Source organism: Staurois parvus, unplaced genomic scaffold (genome assembly GCF_062004578.1).
Source record: "Staurois parvus isolate SC_StPar_1 unplaced genomic scaffold, SC_StPar_1.0 ptg000425l, whole genome shotgun sequence".
Taxonomy (NCBI): domain Eukaryota; kingdom Metazoa; phylum Chordata; class Amphibia; order Anura; family Ranidae; genus Staurois; species Staurois parvus.
In genome coordinates this window covers 1,233,527-1,255,766 of record NW_028318221.1, presented here as the reverse complement: position 1 = coordinate 1,255,766, position 22,240 = coordinate 1,233,527, and the positions used below count along the sequence as shown (strand labels likewise).

The following is a 22,240-nucleotide window of genomic DNA, read 5'->3' as shown; positions in this document are numbered from 1 at the left end:
GTGTTTATATAGTGACAGCTAGTATGGGGAATGTCTCTCCATACTGCTGTCAGAGGGAGGGGGGAGCAGCGGGTGGTGGCTGCAGCATTGGGAACGTTACATGTTCCCCCCTAAAAACGGGTGAAACATGTAACATGTTCCTAAAGGTGCACTTATCCTTTAAAACTAACACTGAGCAGCCCATTTGACTTTAGTAATTCAACCCTGTTGCAACTAAAATAATGCAATGTATTTTGTTAATTGCTTTTCATTTGAGCTACACAAAACTTTGCAAATGAAGCACTGAATTAAAATAAAAAATGTTGAAATACAGTGGGTATAGAAAATAAGCATCCCTCCTTTAAAATAATCACATTTTGTTTGCAGGCTGAAATGAAGACAGACACAGTGTTTGTTTTATTCAGCTGTTTTTATTCAGTGCAACCTATAACATCCAATTGAAAGATATAACACCAACATGTCAGAAAAAAATTTTAAATGTCAAAAACAGAATTACGGAGTTGGAAAAAGGATCACCTCTTTGTATCAGTATTTTGTTGAACCACCTTTTGCTTTAATTACAGCCTTTAGTCTGCCGGAATATGTCTAATATGTCTACTAACTTTGCACATCCAGACTTTGCAATATTTGCTCACTCTTCTTTGCAGAACTGCTCAGGCTCAGTTAAATTTGATGGTGACTTGTGGACTGCAGTCTTCCAGTCATTCCACAGATTTTCAATGGGGTTTAAGTCTGGGCTCTGACTAGGCCATGGAAGGACATTCACACATGTTCTCCTTCGACCACTGTGTGGTCATTTCTGCTGTGTGTTGTGGATCATTGTCATTTTGGAAGGTAAACCTTCTTCACAATGACAACTTTCTGGCATAGGGCAGCAGATTTTCCTCAAGAATTTGATGGTATTTTGCCCCATGCATTCTTCCTTCTATCCTGACAAGTGCTTCAGGCTCTGCTGCAGAGAAACGCCCCCCATAAGAAGATATTATCACCTCCATGCTTTACTGTAGGAATGGTGTTATTTGGATGGTGACCGGTATTGGATTTCTGCCAGACATATCATTTAGTATTGAGGACAGTTATTTAATGTTTAGTCTCTTCCAACTAAAAAAACCTTTTTCCATGTGGCCTCAGAATCTTCAAGGTGTATTCTGGCAAAGCTCAGTCATGACTGTATGTGGCCTTTCTTGAGGAGTGGACTTTTACTTGCAATCCTCCCATACAAACAAATTCCTGCAACTGCTTCAGAGTTGCTGTAGGCCTCTTGGTAGCCTCTCTGACCATTTTCTTCCTGGCATTTTCATCCAGTCTGGAGCAATTTCCTGATCCAGGGAGGGTCTGTGTTGTACCAAATACTTTCCACTTCCTAATAATAGACTTCACTATGCTTCTAGGCATTGATAAAGCCTTTGACATTTTTTTGTATCCATCTCCTGACTTCTGTCTGTCCACAGCTTTATCCCGGAGAACTTTTTATTTTTCCTTGCCACCCATAATTGACTGATTGTTTCAGTTGAACTAACAGGGACTGAAATGCTTCAGGAAAGCTCTTTTCATGCTGAGCTAATAAAAATGATCACAGCTGATCACAGTTGAAAATCAAATGGCCTTGTGTGCCATTGGGAAGGTGATTAGTTAAACCTGATTGTGTTTACAAGTCATTTTTAGGAGGAGCTGATCCTTTTTCAAACTCAGTGATTATGCTTTTGAATTTTGATTTATTTTTCTGACATTTTGGTGTTATATCTTTCACTTGGATAGTGTAAGTTGTAAATTGGTTGTAAATACAGCTGGATAAAACAAAAACTGTGTGTCTTCATTTCAGGATGCAAAACAATAAAATGTGATTATTTTAAAGGGAATGATTTTTTTCTATACCCACTGTGTAACCTATTAGTAACCCTTAATTAACCCCAATCAGTCATAATTAACTAATTTCCTGCCATCTTCCCTTACCTATTACTTTTGCATTTATAAACTTTATTTTTGTTGTCTCACAGTGCAAGAACTAAAAGTACAATTATCCTTTGACACCAGAGCATTTGGGAACAAAGGTGTCTACTGATACTAACCAAACATGCAAGAAACATTAAACAGGTCTAGGGAGAAAAAAAAATAAAGCGTGAAACTTTTACTTGGAAAGGCATGTACATTTGGTTTATACAAATAAGACATCAAAAGGAAATTTTTTAAACTTACTTTGCTGTTCACCCCAGCCAAAATAATTCCAGTTACCTAAATAGGAGAAATGTTTATGAGGACTGTTAACTAAATATGCTCAAGGAATATTTCACATACTTGGGTTAACTAATTCAGGAGGAGCGTAAGAGTTGCACAAAGTGATAGCCAGACTCTTGTGTGAAGAAATGCCCTATGGTTTACATCCCACAGAATATCAATAAATTTGGACAATAAGTCACATGCAAATTATGCACATAACTGAAAAAGAACTACATTTATTTCACTAACCAATATCACTTTCAGGGAAAGCTCACAATATCTGGCCATAATGGGGAAAGTTGGATAAAATATAAAACGCAAAAGTTGAATTTTAAAATGAAAATTCACACAATTTTTATGCAAAGATTCTCAATTCCTTTAGTAAATTGGCCTCTGCAAATTAACTACCATTATAAAATAGCTAGCGAACTGTCATGTCTCAACAAAGTATTGAAAATATCTTTACTGGGAACTGAATAAAGCATACCATTGCACCTGACAGCTGTGTATATCTGCTGCTACTGCTGATAAAGAAGTATTCCGTTTTTGAAAGTTTTTTTACATATCATGGAGTTAAAGATTAATCCATATTTATTTATTATTTTTTTGTTTCTTTATTTATTTAACTCCCCAGGGTACCAAGTGCATATAGCCTATATAGACCTATATGCTGTAGCTCTATCCCATTTTGAAGCCACAATTATGGATGTTCCTGTGGGGAGAGGTGACAAGTTGCTATTATGAATGAACAATCAGTGTTTATTCATATTAGCTAAAGGTGCCTCAGAGTTTTGACTCTGTGTAAAGTATCTGCCCTGTGTGTATAAAAGCAGCTGCATATTCATTCCATGGAGCTGCAACTGTGAATGATCTTTTACTATTATGAAGGAACATGCAGCACTGCTCATTCATTAATAACAATGACAGATCACTCAGAGCGACTCTCTGTGTCTCTCTCAGGGCTGCTACACATACATATCCCAGCTGATGGATCATGGAGTGCTGCAATGTAACCTACAAAGTTCATAAAACTGAAATCTCACATAGTGCTGTGTCATCCGGGCTGTGTATGTATAAAAGCAGACCTGATAGGCACACGACACTGATTCCTGTGTAATCTGCTTTTGTGTATGACAGTACTGGTTTTTGGAGTAGATCGTGCTGCTAGAGACCAGAATTGTCAATTTCAAATCTGTCTCTCTTCTAGTAGTGTTGTCGGACAAGGGGTAAATCCTGTCCTGCCATGCTGCTTAGAGAGTAAGGGATAGATATGAATCGGACGTTGTACGCACAGTTCCCTAGGAAGTTGAAAAATAAAAAATGTATAACAATAGATCTTTTTTATGGACATTGAACTAGGTTTAGACTAATAGCCCATGTGTTTTTGTTCAGCAAAAAACATAATTATATTTTGTTTCACAATGGTTTTGACTGGGAGATACCCTTGGTGAGAAATTATACTTACAGCACTGAGAGCCATGAACAGGTAGTGGATTCTCCTCCTCTTCTTGAAACACATACTGAAAATAGGAAATTGGAATACATTTTAGCACAAAGGTTGTTTTAATGAACACAACTTCTCATGTTCTCCTCTCTGCTATGCACTGACTTCCAAAATAAATATTGTAGTCCTAAATTAGCAAACAAGTGGCCTTTATTTGGGAAATCATTCACAGACAGCATCTGTGTCAAGTTGTATGGGCCAGATGATAGTTAAGAAATATAAATAATAGTATGATTGGATTTAAAGTTTATAATACTTATAGTAATATAGATCGTATGGAGAGTTTCTTTAAGATTAATTACTTACCAACTAGGGGGGCCAAATTTATCCTAACCCATTTGCTCCCAAAATGGAGACTACATAAAGAGAACCATGTATCTGGAAATTCACTTACCGGTCACTCTTTCACTATGCATAACTGTAATCAAAAATGCTGCGTGCAACAACTAAAAAACAAGTCATATACACGCACACAATCAACATGTAGTCATGCAAGTACCTTTTAATCAGCATTTAAACCATCTACCAAATGAACACCTGCCCTGGCACATCATAGCATTCACCCGGCACTCCAAGAAATAACAGAATCCAACTGCAATATTCTTGCGCTGTCAAAACCTTCACTTTTATTATCACACGACACACAGGAGGATATATCTTATAGTCATCACAATCTGCATAATAACACACACCAATAAGAGTTTGAGCATTACAGCATCATTTGACAGCATCACAGCATAGAATTAATACATTATCAAAGCTATGTTAGAAGCTGGAAGGAACAGATCCCATCGGAACCACACTGCCCAGGGGGTCACGGGGAAGCTGTAGGCATGACCAGTCGATGAGCCCATATAGCCTTGGCAAAAATCCCAGCATCAGAGCATCCTCTGGCTACTAAGGGGAGCTTCTACTTTTCTCACCTGGACCTCCGCCTTATAAACCAATTTTCTGGAAGCTGTCCAATAGTGGGTAGACGCCACACCCACCACAGGAGGAGCTAGCAGAAGGGTTCCGCGAGGATAACAGAGTCACTTTCAACCACCATATTCGTTATCTGAAAAGTCACACTTTCACACTTCTTATCTACCCTAAACTTCTACTCATATAAACTTCTCAAGCAAGTAGACGTCTTTAAACAGGATTTTATCTTCTAATGTGACATACTAGATGTCATAAACACGTTCAATTTCCATAAACAAGTTTTTATCTTGCTCTCAGCAGAATATCTTGTGACTTTGTTCCTTTGGCCTAGAGAAATGACACATTAGTCACCTCTCATGCCCCTGGCATTTGGGCAACAATGATTTATTGTAAAAATTACCCAAGAAACAAAGGGTCCAAGGTCAACACATTTCATAGGCATCACAATAGCTTAGGCTGGCACTTTCCAGATGCCACCAGACTGTGTGGTGATGACACATTGTGAAGTATTAGGAGTTTCAAATGCCATTTATTAGTAATAGGGATGAGAACATTTTTATGACCAATTGTGGTCCCTTCTGGGACTTCGGGACACGCTATTGCCAAACAATTAACATGGGAAGTTGATTATTGTCTTTCTCTTCTCACAGGCAAATGCTGTGAGCAGAGGGCAGGGGGTGGAGCCGAGCCAGGCTGTGTGTCTCAGGGGTGAGACTATACCTCTACCACAGAGCGAGCAACTTGCTGTGGGGGCAGACAGAGAAGAGGAGCCAAGAATGCCGGTGGGGGATCCCAGAAGAGGAGGTTGGGATCTGCTCTATGCAATACCACTGCACAGAGCAGGTGAGTATAACATGTTTATTATTTTAATAAAGAAAAAAAACAAATTTGCTTTTATAAACACTTTAAGTAAGATGTCCTTCAGATGTCCCTTTTGAGCTCTCCCTATCTCCCCCTAAAGGTTCCATCATGCACTGACAATATGACTACTGTGGGTCTCCCCTTTTATAGTGATGTGGCTGTCTTATCTAATTCTTATCATTATTGGACTTTCCAAGCTGACCATGGTTCAAAAGCCTTGCAATGCATTATGGTTTTTTAAAAGGTTTAACCCAGCAAAATCACACACACATTTGCATTTTGCTTTTGAACCTACATCTAATAATAATAATCTAGCTGATTTACCACACTACCATGAGCCCAAATCTAAACCACATTTCTAACCAGTACCAGATGATAGAACATGTTGCCTCATTATAAGATCAACCAGTACACCAACATTGTGTAGTCCTGCCAAGCAGGGCAAAGTGAAATTATTATAGACGCCTTCAGTTATGAATAAGAAAAAATAAGTGATGATCTGATATTCATAATTAAACTGTCCATATAACCAGTATATTTATGAGGTACTTTATAGAAGCCCAAACTAGAAATTGGATTTTTCTCTCTGTTAAAGCAAATTGGATTATGCCTTATATGGGTTTTTTACCTTCCTCTGGATCAACTGTGGGTTTAGGGTTCTGAGAATGCAAAATGTTAATAAAGTATTTATTTTTGTCTTTTTGTTTAACCTGATGTAAGTGTGTCTTTTTTTCATCCCAACTATGCAACTAGAAAAAACACAAAAACTGATGGGACTTTACTGGTACAAAAGATGGACCACCTCATGTTACTGTATAAAACATGTTTATTGAAGACACGTGGCTCTGAAACATGGTCATAATACAAATATAATATGATTTGCAGCCCTGGAAAAGGTATTGGAGGATCTACGGGGTGGAAATTTTGATCCAAAGGTATTGCAAAAAGAGGCAAGATGGATATATACTTTACATGTAACTTCCCCCCCACCCCCCCCCCGGGCCTTAACAAAGCACTAAGCTATACACCCTTTTTATAAGATGGGTAATATTAGAGCCATTTGAGTGCATGCTCTGTGTATTCTCTCAGGGTATATAGGGTGATCTTCCAAGAATATTATGCTATGGGGTTTATATAGTCATATGACCCCTGTTGTTACCACATGTCCAATTTATGAGAAGCTTTGATGTGGGGCTATGATCATGTTTGTTCATATATATTTTTTCTTTTTGATAATTAATGACTCTCCGCATTGATGTAATATTTGTCATGTGGGGGTGGTCATCTCCATTAGGGATCTAATATATTATCAAATATGGGGGAGATAACAAATATAGCCAATGAGCACTTATTTTGTATTTAATTCTGTCTATGGTATTGATGATTTATGTATGGATTGTAAGCTTTCGGCTATGGATAACATCTGAGAAACTGGACCGCAATTGGCCCAGGGTCTACCAAGGTGGTGGAGTTGAGGTGGTGGAAGCCAGGTGGTGGCTTCGTTTGGCCAGTGTGTGTCGCTTTTTTGAGCTAAGGGCCGCTTTATAGGAGTATGTAGTCAAGGCTGTGGGGTCTATTGAGGAGAGCGAACAAGTGTCATGGACACTCTCAATGTGTCATGATGCATTTCCGCCCAGTAGCTTGTAAGGGCGGAAGTGATGTAGACGCACATGAGCGATGCACGCTTACCGCTGGATGGATCACTAGGGCGGATATGCTGGCCTTGATTGATGACATCATTTAAATGCCCCGGTAGATGATGCTTTTGGTACCAGTGGAGAAAGACACACGCAGAGGTTATTTTGACCTGGTTCGATGTATGGAGGTGTTTGAGAGGGGGACACTACTGAGTATGGCTACATATTATGTGATTATAGGAACCATTCTTGGATGGTTTCTGTGACTGGCACAGAGGAGTTATTGGACATCAAAGAAGTCTATTGATATTATATAATTGATGTCCGATGGTGGATCTTTTGTACATCTCCCTTTGTGATGGGATAACAAGGTATGGGTTTGATAATCGGATGCTGGATAGTACTATTATGACTGTGTGGAATATGGACATTTCCACTTACCTTTTAGTGTTATATTTAGATTACTCTGTGGAACATATGTACAGGATGCCTTACATGTGGATGACATCTGCATGTGGCTATATCGCTGCTGTTTGCCTCTTGTGTCAGTGAGTCATTTATTGTGAGCAGTATTTGGGATTTTATCATTCCCCTCTCTCTCCTGTTTCCCCCTTTTCCCTTTAAATCCAGAGCCTTCATAGTAGGAGCACACATACGAATGGATATATTAAGGGCAGGTATGCCTGGAAGGAGCCCACCCCTCCGTGAAGGCACCCAGCAAGAACACAATGGCTGTGAAGGCATCCAGTGCGTCCCTGTACCTAGTTCGTTCAACTGTAGAAAAAAGTAGCAACTAACCCAACCAATAACTGGCATTTGCAGCAAGGTGCATATGGAAGGGCAATTCAGAAGTCTGCTCTCCTCCAATGATCAGACTTATGCTAACAACTCCCCCTATCCCCTGCACAGCCATTCACTTGGAAGAACAGTGTACTGTTTCTCTTCCCGTAGCACTCTGAGCTCCTTTTGCAGCAGAAAACAGAGGGTATGTGATCACTTATAATAAAGGGAAAAAATGTATATATGTGTGTGTGTGTGTGTTTTGCCTTTCATTTTAATTTTAAACTGAATGGCTTTTTTTACAAGGTAAGGGTTTACATATACTTTAAAGTAAATTTAGTAAGTCAGTTAAGATACCGCATACTTTTTATGCTATCATCAGAAGCACCCACGGGGACCTGAAGTCCTGAACCCTTTGACCGTGAGCTGAGACCTGCCTATATTTGTCTCCTGCTTCTCACTATTGGTCCATCACTATGTTGACAGCCCTGTGTTTTACTCTGCTGTCCTGCTGTGTCCTGTACTGTGTCCCATGAATACAATATGAAACATGAAGTGGAAGTCTTCCATTGTCTACTTCCTATGTGCCTCTGACTGAAAAGATCATTATGAAGAGCACAGCAGACAATGTGGGTAGTGCCAGGCTTTGAGTGATCAGGCGAGTTTTGATATTGGGTCCCATGGTGTCATTGCTTTAAATTAGAAAACATGAACTGCAACCTGTCCTTCCACTGAGAATCAGTGGCTTTCCTCCCAAAAGAACACCAATTCTTTGATCCAACTGACCACAGATGGCAGGCATTTTTATCCTCACTACTGTCCACAGATGGCAGGATTATTCTTCTTTTCACTGACCACAGATGGCGGACATTTTCTTTTCTCCCTCTGAGCTCTGTGGCCAAACATTTTCTCCTGCTGACCACAGACCTGTGGTATCTTTTTTTTCTACTGACCAGCAAAATAAAGGTCACCATGACACAAGGCCACTGCATTCTACAGTATATGTTGTGTATTACAGTAAAGTGTGCTGACTGCTCTTCTCTATATATTATGTTGTGCATCACAGTAGTGCTGACCGCTGTGCATTAGATACTCTTAACAAAAGTGTTTACTGCCACAACAGTTGCTGGTTGCTAAGTAGTTTCTGATTATTTCCTCTTTAAGGTAGGCTTCGACAAGTTTTGTAGCTCTCTACCCATATTCTGTTATATTGTCCCAAAATGATTCTATAGGTTTATACGTGACTGTGAAACTCTTAATTTTGCAACTGTAGATGATAAATGTTAAATGTACAGTATATGTAGATTCCTCCAGGTGCATGTATTTAACTTACAGCTTCTATTAGTTTTTTAGTTCTACCACTATTTCTATTACAGCTATTTGTTTACTTTTTTAATTTCAATACTGTTACACCTCAAAGATGAATTCAAGGTATGTATATTTTAATACAGCTTGGGCCAATGTAACTATGCATATACTATACCTGACTGATGCCCCTACTCCAGTGGCCTCCATTTGATCCTGGGTTCCGCACCGAGTGGCTGACCTGATGTATTCTGAACACAAGAGGTCTTCTGCTCAGACCTGGTGCCATTCTGAGAATGCTTTGCATTGGACAAGTGTGGAGAGTGTGATTTGACCACCCTGCCTCTCTGCCTTGTCCAATCAGAAATGGTTTGCCTTCATTCAGAAAATACAATAAAAAAAATGCATTCTCTGAACAGCACCCTGGTATGGTATAAGCAAAAGAGTACCTAAAAAATTTAACTAATACATCCACCACATCTAAGAATTGGTAAGCTTTTGGGTTAGGAGCTCATGTAAACCGTAACACTGAGCACTTTCAACAATATGCCCATAAAGTTTCAGTTTATTATTTGACTACTTACATCATCCTGATCCCTCATGGCGTTCAGCTGCTCTAACTTCTTTGCCCAGTATCGAGCCTCTTCTTCTGGAATATCTAAAGAGAAAACAATTGAGTTACCGCCTAATTTCAGGCATGACCATGGCTCCATGGACTGCACTATTATATACAGCTTGTGCCCATTCCCAACAGACACTTTCCTTGCTTCACATCTGTTCTCATACTTCTCTCACTTTATTTCTTTTTTTCACACTCTGCTTTTCCCTCATTTCTCTTTCAACCTCCTTTATACCTGATGGGTGTAAATATTACCTAAATTTCCCATTTTCCTTGGTCTTTAGGACTGTGCAATGTCTGTGTATTTCCTTGTGCATGCTCACAACATATTTTCAAATATTATCTTACAATATGTAACTGCTATATATATAATTACTACAGGAGTTCCTGCACCTGTGCATGTTTTATAGGGTTCGGTTTTAATTGTATATTTAGATTAATGATGATTGACAATTCTTCTGGACACACTTCTCTGTAAGTGAGTATGATAACTTTGAAATTAACTTTGCAGCAATATATTAACCACTTGCTCTCTGGAAGATTACCTCCCTTCATGACCAGGCCATTTATCGCTATACAGCACTGCGCCACTTTAACTGACAATTGCACAGTCATGCAACACTGTGCACATATGAAATTTACTGTATATCATTTTTTTCACATAAATAGATCTTTTTTTTGGTGGTATTTGTTCATCACTGGGTTTTTTATATTCTGCACTATAAATGAAAAATAAAAAAAAATAAAACATCCAATGAAAAATAAAAAAAACTAAATGTCTTCATAAATTTCAGCCAAAATGTATTCTGCTACATTTCTTTGGTAAAAAAAATCCCAATAAGTGCATAGGTATAGCATCTATATATGGCAGTATATATTGTAAAGCGCTGAGCAAACTGTTGGCGCTATATAAATCCAGTATAATAATAATAATATATACTGGGATTTTTTTCTAATCATACTAGCAATGGTGGCGATCAGCAACTTATAGCGGGACTGCGATAGTGCGGCAGGCATTCTGACACTAACTGACACTGGGTGGGAACTGATTGCCACTGACATCTCTGGTCACACTAATACAGGTATCAGTGCTAATAACAAGCACTGATACTGTACTAATGACACTGGGCAGGAAGGGGTTAACAACTGGGGCGATCAAAGGCTTAACTGTGTACTATGTTGTGACTAAACTGTGTACTGTGTTCTGTTTTACTAGGGGATGTGCTGGCTTTTATTTCCCTGTTTGCACACAATATACTACAATGGTGTCCTGGGGTATTTCCTCCCAGATCTGGACCAGGGCATCACTGAGCTCCAGGACAGTCTGAGGTGTAACCTGGTGGCATCGGATGGACCAAAACATGATATCCCAGAGGTGTTCTATTGGATTTAGGTCAGGAGAGCATGAGGGCCATTCAATGGTATCAATTCCTTCATCCTCCAAGAACTGCCTGCATACTCTCGCCATATGAGGCCAGGCATTGTCGTGCACCAGGAGGAAGCCAGGACTCACTGCACCAGCGAAGGGTCTGACAGTGGGTCCAAGGATTTCATCCCGATACCTAATGGCAGTCAGGGTTCCATTGTCCAGCCTGTAGAGGTCTGTGCGTCCCTCCATGGATATGCCTCCCCAGGCCATCACTGACCCACCACCAAAACCGTCATGCTGAATGATGTTACAGGCAGCATAACATTCTCCATGGCTTCTCCAGACCCTTTCATGTCTGCCACATGTGCTCAGGGTGAACCTGTTCTCATCTGTGATAAGCACAGGGTGCCAGTGGCAGACATGCCAATTCTGGTGTTCAATGGCAAATGCCAATCAAGCGCTATGGTGCTGGGCAGTGAGCACAGGCCCACTAGAGGACGTCGGGCCCTCAGGCCACCCTCATGAAGTCTGTTTCTGATTGGTCAGAGACATTCACACCAGTGGCCTGCTGAGGTCAAGGCTTGTAAGGCTATGGCAGTGCTTATCCTGTTCCTCCTTACACAAAGGAGCAGATACCTGTCCTGCTGATGGGTTAAGGACCTTCTAAGACCCTGTCCAGCTCTCCTAGAGTAACTGCCTGTCTTCTGGAATCTCCTCCATGCTCTTGAGGAGATTCTAGAAGACAGCCAATCTTCTGGCAATGGCACTTATTTATGTGCCATCCTGAAGGAGTTGGACTGCCTGTGCAACCTCTTTAGGATCCAGACATTGACTCATTCTACCAGTAGTGACACTGATCCTAGCCAAATGCAAAACTAGTGAAAAACAGTCAGAAACGATGAGTACGGAAAAAAAAATCAGTGGCCTCCACCTGTAAAACCATTCCTGTTTTGGGAGTTGTCTCTTTATTGCCCATCTACTGCACCTGTTGTTAATTCCATTAACACCAAAGCAGCTGAAACTGATTAACAACCCCCTCTGCTACTTAACTGACCAGATCAATATCCCAGGAGTTTAACTGACTTGATGCTATACTCTGATTAAAAAGTGTTGCTTTAATTTTTTTGAGCAGTGTACTTCCTAATCAAAAAGTATGATTTAATGCCAGTTCCAACATAGTTGACTGCCATATTAGGTATCCATGATCTAATTGTTTGTGAATATTGTGGGCCTCTTCCCATCTCGCCTTTTCTTCTGCCTATCGTAGAGTGGTTTGTATCTGCTTTAGTTAATTATATTGCAGAAAAGCCTTTGTGGTGTTTAATATCTGAGAACAATATTTTATCAGCTACTGGTTTGCATTGATGTTGGTAACTGCTGGGATTTGTACATCTGGGTAAATCTTGTAGAGATTGTCCAAAGCAAGTTCTTCTAAACCATATGCTTATTTGAGGATATGGACCCCAATGTAATTTAGAATTCAAGAATGTTGCATTTTTTTAAGAAACAAATGATAAAATATAATGTAAAAAGTACAAAAAACAATTTCAGTTTGTTACCTAATGGAAGTTCAAACCGAGTGTCAAGTAAGATGCGGTGGAAGGTGGGGTCTTTGGTTCCACAGATCTCATTATCTGTCATTATAACTTGAGAGTCAAGGGTCAACCATTCACCTGGGCCTTCCTGTCATGGAAGAAAATGACCAAAAATCTGGTTTATGATAATGAAAAAGAAAGTTGAGAGAAAGGAAGTCATATTTGTCCATTTTTACTATTTGCATCCATACATCTTGCCTCAGTGTGTGTCAATGAAAAATAAAGAAGTAATATATCTGTATACATATATACGTATGTAGAATTAAGCAACTTTGCCCAAGGACCCATTCACACCTGAGCATTTTGTGGCTCACAAATCCCATGGTTTTGATTTGTGCCTGTTTACACTTGAGTATGGTGTCTCTTGAAGCATGTAGCTTGAAAAAAAGAACATGAGCTTCTTTTCAGCCACAAGCTTTAAGCGTTTTTGGCCCCAACAGACTTCAACAAGTGTGCCTGAAGAATACGTGAATACGCACTAAAAAAGTGTGTTAAAAAAGCCCTCATCACATGTTTTCATTCTCTAGTAACTAGCTTTCCACTGACTAAATGTGATTACAAAAATAAATGCTCAAGCTTCAGACGCCCACAAAACTAAGCAAAAATGCCTGCAGAACACACACAAAAAAGAAAACCCTATAAAACGATCAAAGCTGCCAAGCTCAGGTGTGAATGCAGCCTAGGAGGTAACTAAAATAATAAACATAGCCAAAAGATATACAAAGAAATGTTTTTTCAACAAGAAAAAATTCCTTTTGCCACCAATAATCATATATCTATTTCTTCCATTTAAAAGAAAAACCAAAATGAATATAAAAATATGAATACACGGAAAAAAGTATGTGAGCCACTAAAAAAAAAAATCAGAAATCAATTAAAAATGTAATAATGAAAGCAAAAAACTTACAAAGAATGTTTTTAATATAATAATTGCATTATCAATTGCATTGTTTATCAAACTGCATATCAAAGGGAAATGCTTAAAAATACACACAAAACCAAGTATAAAACAAAGCAATTGTCTTCAGATGCTGTAGATATAGCCCCTTTATGTAAGTTTTTCAGTTAATTGGTGGCTCAATAGAGATCTTCTAATGGGGCTCCTGTGTGAGACACACCACGCAGAAAGGCCTGCCCCAGTCATGAATGTCCATTGACATCAATAAAATTGAAATGCAATCTTTGTGGTGTGGAGGGTTAAACTTGCTAAATCCAATTATCCACAAAAGCTCTAAACTTTGTAACTCCTGACACATCTGGAAATAGCTGAATCACGTTATGTGAAAAGAAATCCAACAAAAGCGCATTAGTCTAGTGCATGAAATCTACTTGCATATAAAGAAAGTTCAGCTCACGGGGATAAAAAGAAAATCTACAGACCTGCACTAGAATAGTGCATGAAATCCACTTTAACAAAACACACGTCTCTGTTGCACTATGGTGTTGAAAATCAGCTGCAACAAAGTAAGAAGTGTCTGTGATCACTGTGGAAAGGAATCCAAGCTCATGTTGGTCCCAGCTAGCTATAGCTGGCCACATTGGAAGCAAACATACTGTATATGTATCTGTAGCACCTATCTAGTTAGTTGCTAGGATGCGTGTAGTTAGATTAAGCATAGTTGCGTTTCTCTGCTTACCAGAGAAGCTGTCTGGTAAGTTCAGTATGGTATTCTGCTTAACAGAGTGCTGTGATTGATTAGTTAGGTCTGTTCATGATGCTCTGGTGCTGTTTGAATTGGTCTGAGTTCTGCCCACCTTCAGGAAGCTATGGGAGTCTTCCAGAACATGGGAAGGGGCTAGGCAAATGAACAGCATAAATATGGATACATCCCTTGCCAATTGCAGGGAAAAGCAGTCCCATTGCATGATGGGAGTGGTATTTATGTTCTGAGAGCACATGGTTTCAGTGTCTTTCCTGGGAGAGAATTGAACAGCCAGGCTGGAGGCAGGCTTCTTCGCTTGGCAACAGGCTGCCCCCGGGGGGGGCTGAAGTTAGAGAGAATGACCCTGGTTCTACAGTAAGCTGACTGAGGGGAGTTGTCTATCAAAGCTCTCTGTCTGGTATCACTGCAGGGTTTCACTAGGAAGATTGGAAGGAGGCAATCATTCTGTCCTTGGGCCTTGTGAGTACTGACATTGAGGAATTTGGGGACACTGTGTGCTTGCTACCACCCCTGGTGTTTGATTGTCAGCGTGGGTCTGGAAAAAAAAGAACACTGGCTAGTGTTCTGAAGAGCTTGTCCAAGTGTTGCTACTGCAAGGGACTTTGCTCAGCTATGTTATCTTTGGGCTGTAGCAGTCTGTCGTAACTGGATTATACCTGAGGAGCTCAGCCCTGTAACTAATACTACTGCAAAAAGGGACTTTGCTCACTCCTAAACTACTTGTTGCTACAAAGTAAAGAGAAATCTGCTATCTACTGTCAAACCGGACTTCACAAGTGCTCAACTAAGAGATCAGCTAGATGTCCTCAATATGAATAGTTCTAATTTTGGAGTGCCCTACTACAATTCCCCATCCCTATCCCCAGTTCTACAATAAAATTCCCAACAATAAAACATCCCCTAGACTGGTCATTGAAGTCAACGAGTGGAAGTGTGTGTGTATTTTGTTGAAGAAATACACTGTGTCTGATTGTGGGGCAAAGTAAAGGGAAACCCGGGAAAACATACAAGCGGATCCTTCGGGGGTACTGCTACATATCTGTAGAGTGGAGTCACCTGCAGTCACCTGGCAGGATCCAGTGAGTAACCCACTTTTACTATGTATGCATACAAAACACCTTTTTTTTGTTTTGGTTACAGTAAAGAAGGGTTTAACACCTTGGCAGATTATATTTACCATATCCCACTAGGGAGATTTCTTTTCATTCCTGGCACCTGCTATGCTTCAGGAAGTGAGATGAAATAACCAGAAAGTGAGAACAATTCCCGACTTAGATATCTGTCACTAGCATGGGTATCTCAATTAGAAAATATACCCTCACCTCTTGTTCTAATGACAACTACACTATTTTGGAATTCCCATCACTTTCTGTCTCAATAACTTTGGTCAGAAGACCAAATAGAGGTAAAATCTGTGGGGGCATAGACACGATTCAAATAAAACAGAGATTCTAACCCTTTCCTACTTTATACAAAAATAAAGAAAATATTTTGGCTTTAAAGACACTTTCATTCATGGAGAGAAAATACTCAATGACATATGTGGCCAAATAAAAAATAATATACAACTAGCAGTATATGGGAGTGTTCCAACAGGTTTTCCTATAGTTCGAGTCTAAATATTTTAATGGCAATGCAGAATGGAATTGGAACTGCTAATATTTCAGCAGGAAAATTGGAACTTGTGAATGAGAAAAAGAGAAGGCAAATGTATTAAATGTCCTTTTTCAGCTCTTTGTATACAAAGAATACAGGGGGAGCTCATGTCCATAATAGGGATAGGTATCACATATCACCCCAGAAATCAAATGGCTCAAAACTGATATATAATCCAGAAACATTTAGATAAAATAATGGTGAATAAAGCACCTGGACCAGATTGGTGCAAAGTTGACATGATGTTTAAAATTAAAAAGTGATCAAAGACTTTACCAAACAACTATAGATCAGCTAGTTTAATGCAATTTTCAAAATGGATTTATGAAAGACCGAAGTTGTCAAACAAATCTGATTTCTTTATAATGAGGAATTAATCAAAGAGTTAAACAAAGGAGGGGCTGTGGATATAATTTACTTGGACTTTACAAAAACATTTGACACAGTTCCCCACACATGGCTAATGCGTAAGGTAAAGTCTGCAGGCTTGGAAAATTTAGTTTGTAAATGGATAGAAAACTCTCTAAAAGCTTGTATTCAGAGTACTCTGAATGATCTAAGGTTAATAGTGGTGTACTTCAAGGTTCAGTGTTGGGACCCTTACTTTTTAACATGTTTATAAATGATATAGTCTAGTATAAAAAGTACCATTTCAGTCTTTGCAGATATGGACAAACTATGCAGTGCAATTACATACTGATATTCGATTGAAATGCTGATTAAACACCAGCATCTGGTGAGTTAGCACTTTGATGGGATGTTGAGCACAAAGGAATTCACGGTTGTGGCGAATATATTTTTTGAAGAAAGTTATATATGGACTACGAGGCATGGAGGCGCTCACTTAGGAGTAAAGATTAGCTGAAATTAATTTATTCTCTTGTGAGAAGAGGAGATAGAAGGGGGATATGATCAACATGTTTAAATGGGTGGTCCATATAGTTATCTTTGTTGTAGTGTTATTGACATTACAAAGGACAAAAGGGGAATCTTCACATCTGGAGGAAAAGAGATTTAACCTCCACATACAGAAAGTCTTTTGCACAGTTAGGGCTCATTCACATTTGACTGTTTTTCCAATTCTTGCCAAACACCCCTATAGCATATGACAAGCGTTGGTCCAGCATTTGTGGGGCATTTTTAACGCTCCGCAAACACCGCATGTGCAGTTTAGCAGCCGTTGCTAGGCATTTGCCAAGCGTTAAAAACACCCCACAAACGCCTATAATGAAGTTTGAATGGTGTTACCGCTCCGCAAACGCCACGCAACTGCAACGCAACCGCAGCGACGGATGAGCGGCACCATAGACTTGAATAGGAGGCTTCAACTCCTCCTGACTCCACCAGAGGCGTCCGTTTTGCCACGACGTGACGCAATGCGACGCTAACGCTCCCGTTTGAACAGCACTACACCCTGTTCCAAATGATTATGCAAATGATATTTTTCTCATTTACCTAAATAATTGATGTAAATAACAGTCAGCATAATTCTCATGTTATCAACTATTAAGAGTACAATTCAAATTTTATTGAACAAACCTCCTAATGATAACAGTATTTTTTTTAAACATAAAAACTTACAATGCACTGTTCCAAATTATTACGCACAGTAAGTTTCAAAACACTTTATAGGTTGTAAAGAACTGAAAATTTTCATTTGTTGTGTTTGCAGCATATTTACTGAAATCAAAAGCTATTTCAATCAAACTTTTAATAACATTTTAACTTTTTAAACATTTTAACAGGTCACGTTACATTTTAACATAGGACCCCTTATTTGATAGCAGCTTCACAAGTCTTGCATCCATTGAACTTGTGAGTTTTTGGACAGTTTCTGCTTGAATTTGTTTGCAAGATGTCAGAATAGCCTCCCAGAGCTGCTGTTTGGATGTAAACTGCCTCCCACCCTCATAGATCTTTTGCTTGAGGATGCTTCAAAGGTTCTCAACAGGATTGAGGTCAGGGTAGGATGGAGGCCACACCATGACTTTCTCTCCTTTTATCCCCATAGCAGCCATTGATGCACAGGTGTTCTTTGCAGTATGAGGTGGTGCATTGTCATGCATGAAGATGATTTTATTACGGAAAGCATAGTTCTTCCTTCTGTACCAGGGAAGAAAGCGGTCAGTCATAAACTCCACATACTTTGCAGAGGTCATCTTTACACCTTCGGGGACCCTAAAGGGGCTGACCAGCTCTGTTTCCATGATTCCGGCCCAAAACATGACTCCACCACCGCCTTGCTGACGTCGCAGCCTTGTTGGAACAGGGTGGCCGTCCACCAACCATCCACTACTCCATCCATCTGGACCATCCAGGGTTGCACGGCACTCATCAGTGAACAGGACTGTTTGAAAATTAGTCTTCATGTATTTTTCTGCCCAATGCAGCCGTTTCTGCTTCTGAGCATTGGTTAGTGGTGGCCAAATAGAAGGTTTATGCACAGTTGCAAGACTCTGGAGGACTCTACATCTTGATGTCCGTGGGACTCCAGAGGCACCAGCAGCTTCAAATATCTGTTTGCTGCTATTTTAGCAGCTGCTCTCTTGATCTGATGCATGGATCTGGCAGAAATCTTCTTCAATGTGCCTTTATCTGCACGAACCCGTCTGTGCTCTGAATCAGCCACAAATCTCTTAATAGTGCGATGATCACACTGAAGTTTTCGTGAAATATCTAATGTTTTCATACCTCGTCCAAGGCATTGAACTATTTCACTCTTTTCAGCAGCAGAGGGATCCTTTTTCTTCCCCATATTGCTTGAAAATGGTGCTTTGCTTAATAATGTGGAACACCGTCCTTTAGTAGTTTTTCCTTAAATTGTGCTCACCTGCAAATCTAATTATCACAGGTGTCCGAGATTGTTTTCAGTGATCAAAAGATCCCTGAGACACAATACCATCCATGATTTAAACTGAAAAACAAAATATTTAATCTTGTGACACCTTAAAAGAATTTGCATAATAATTTGGAACAGGGTGTATGTGCTGCTATGTGCAGAATTTCCCCAGGCGTTTGGGAAACGGTAAAAACACTTCCCAAACGCCTGTCTGCCACTTGCTAACAAGGCTAGTGTGAACGTAGCCTAAGAGCTGTGAAAATGTAGAAGAGGCTCCCTCAAGAATTGGTTCTGTCCATCTTAGTAGATTGTTGTAAAAGGAGCTGAATGCATTCCTGAATGCACAAAATATAATTGGATACTAACATTTATAGGTAGTAACACCAGGCATTGTTTTTGATCCAGGGAATATTTGACTGCCTTTTGTGGAATTAGAAGGGAATTTTTTTACCCTGCTGGAGCAAATTGGACCATGCTTTATACAGGTGTTTTCCTGCCTTCCTCTGGATCAACTGAAGGTGTACGATTGTGTATATGGATGTTGTCTATTTTGTTTTCTCTTGATTGAACTAGATGGACTTGTGTCTCTTTTAACCTGACTTACTAAGGAACTATGTAATGTCCTTAAGGCCTCATTTACACAAGCGCTGCACTCTGAAGAGCAATTCACATTTGTATTGCTTTTTAGAGGACATTTGACAGGAGGTGAGGAGGTGTTATATCACCTCCTTTCCACCTATTTTAACCCCTTAAACTACGTGCCATGTTCACTGTACGCGTTTAAAGGGGAGTGGCTGTGGGTGGTACAAACACGTCTGAACCCTAAAAGCAAGATCTCAAATGAATTGTAACAGGTGATGGGATGTCACCCAGATGTTCAGCATTGATTTACATGCATGGTTTGATTTGTTTATATCTAAATTATATATGATAGTTGTATATATTTTTTATTTTTAAATATGCGGTTTCTGATCTATGAATTATTCTATGCAGTGTAACCAAATTTTCTTTTTATAAAATATGTTGCATATCGTGCCCTTTTTTTTAAACCAGTAGACAGCTCCCCAACACAATTGTTTGCTTAATTTTATAAATACCAGCGACCCTGAAGATGTCCCCAATAAAATAGCTACAAGTTTCTGTTTCCAGCTATCTGTTGTTTTCATGCATTTTAGTTTTATAAGCTCTCAAACTTCACTTTCTTCTGCAATGGGGTTGATTTACTAAAGGCAAATAGACCTGCACTCTGCAAGTGCAGTTGCTTCGGAGCTTAGTAAATGAAGGGAAGCTTTGCTGCCTTCCATTATTCAATCGTGCAAGCAAAAATGCTGTTTTTTTAATTTCCCTTGTATGTGATTGGCTATTCTTTGCAAAGTGAAGCTTCACCTCATTTACTAAGTTCTAGTGCAACTGCACTTGCAGAATACACAGTATATTTGCCTTTTGTAACTTAACCCCTAAGTGGACAGGGGTAGGAAATCCACTAAAATACAGCTTTCTTCAGTTTCCCTTTTCTTTTGCTCCAATCACGGCATAGTATCAACAGTTATCATTAAACCCAGTGAATTGGTATGGAAATAGTAAGGAAAGATACTAAACAAGGGAAAAGGAAATAGAGTAGGGAAAGTTTGCATAGAGTAGGGAAGGGTTAGAACTCTGAAGTTTTTATTGTTTGTGTCTTTGCTGGGGAGATTTGCTCCCCTTTGCTTGTTCGGCTGACCATTGTTACAAGATCAGAAAGTGATAGGGAATTTACAATTTTTCATTTGTGGCCAGAATTTGGGACACATCTTGAGGTAAGAACTGCCTGGGAGTGGATTTCCCTTTACTTTAGAGAAAATTCTTCTCACTGTCTATTGTATTTCTGGGACAGTAATCACAGGGAAATCGCTCTACTGAGATACAGACAGGGATTTTAATCATTTCGCAATCTATTAAAAGCTAAGAAAATTTTTTCAAATAAATACACTTGAAGTCTAATGATACAGTCTGTAAAAAAGAGTGCCCAAAAGTGTTATCAATTTTTGTAGCTGTATCAGCAGCTTATATTGTTGTATCTCCTCTACGCATCATGCACAATTGAAAATGTAATTTTTGTTGCAGGAAATGTTCTCTTGTTCCATCTGTCAAACATAATAACTACATGTTAACATTCACTGTATTTATTAAAGTGTCACTTATAAAGGGCAGCTGACAAAAAAAAGATTATCCTTCATAGAATGTAGTTTAATATAGTAAAAATGTTAGGTTGTGCAAATTTCTGCTGGTTCCTGATGAACCAAAGTTTGATAAGCTTGTGGCCCTGTTGCCACCCTCCCATCCAACATCTTTCAAATGAAAAATTGAAGAAGCCAAGTGGAAAAACTCAACCAAACAGCAGCTGCATCAGTCAGATTTTTTTTTTCTAAAGTCTATCATGCTTACCTCATTGGACTGTCGAATGGTCCTTAATGGAATCCATACAGTCCCTAACATTGTGTCCCATATAAGTCCTTTATTCCAGACTTCCACCGTCAATCCTAAATCCAGTCTGTTAATCTCACTGCAGAAAAACAGAAAGTAACTTCACTCAATGATGTATGACATAACTGATGATCATATGGTAAGTCACTGATCTTTACTTACAACATAAAGTCTTGCTCCCAACAGGGCAAGTTGCCCCTGACTGCAATAGTTGTGCTCTTCACATTTTGTACTTTTAAGGTTACATAAGCATTAAACTTTTCTGTCAAAAAAAAAGAAAACAAAAATTATTTCAGCAATCTCATTATAAAAGGGCAAAACCTAATTGTGTACCGCAAAGGCACACAGGTTGCATGTGTACTGCATGTGAAGGGATATAATGTAAGCTCCAAGGAGCAGAGCCCTCCTATCCCTCTTGTATTGAACTGTATTGTTGCTGTATTGTCTCCCATTATATTGTAAAGCACTGAGCAAACTGTTGGCGCTATATAAATCCTGTATTATAATAATAATAATAATGATTCTGATATACATATTGTAATTTTTGTGATTTGTTTTGTTCTAAAAAAAAGTTGCTGTACGGGAAATGGTTTGAGGTCCTGGAGAAGTTCAGAACTACATTTCAACAAAAGGTAACACCAGTCCAAAATGTTGTATACCTTAATTAATATATACCCCGCCATAAAAAGAGATCCGATCGTACTAAAGAGTATATAAACCTTGCGAGCTGCTAAGGAAAAAATCTAAGTACAATGAAATAAGATTTAAAAAATCACATAAAATTAAATAAAAGTAAAATAAAATTTA

The 22,240-nt window shown here is 39.1% G+C and overlaps 1 protein-coding gene across 1 annotated transcript in view; it reads right to left on the bottom strand.

Annotated features, from left to right (window-relative positions):
• UNC13A (unc-13 homolog A) overlaps positions 1 to 22,240 on the bottom strand; it is a 227,412-nt gene that overhangs the window by 155,235 nt on the left and 49,937 nt on the right. The window contains exons 3-8 of the mRNA XM_089687413.1: positions 21,596 to 21,695; positions 21,395 to 21,512; positions 12,776 to 12,899; positions 9,813 to 9,886; positions 3,683 to 3,737; positions 2,197 to 2,232 (exon numbers count right to left, since the gene is read on the bottom strand). Of these exons, the coding sequence (XP_089543539.1) occupies positions 2,197 to 2,232; positions 3,683 to 3,737; positions 9,813 to 9,886; positions 12,776 to 12,899; positions 21,395 to 21,512; positions 21,596 to 21,695 (507 nt within the window). The remainder of the gene's footprint in view (positions 1 to 2,196; positions 2,233 to 3,682; positions 3,738 to 9,812; positions 9,887 to 12,775; positions 12,900 to 21,394; positions 21,513 to 21,595; positions 21,696 to 22,240) is intronic.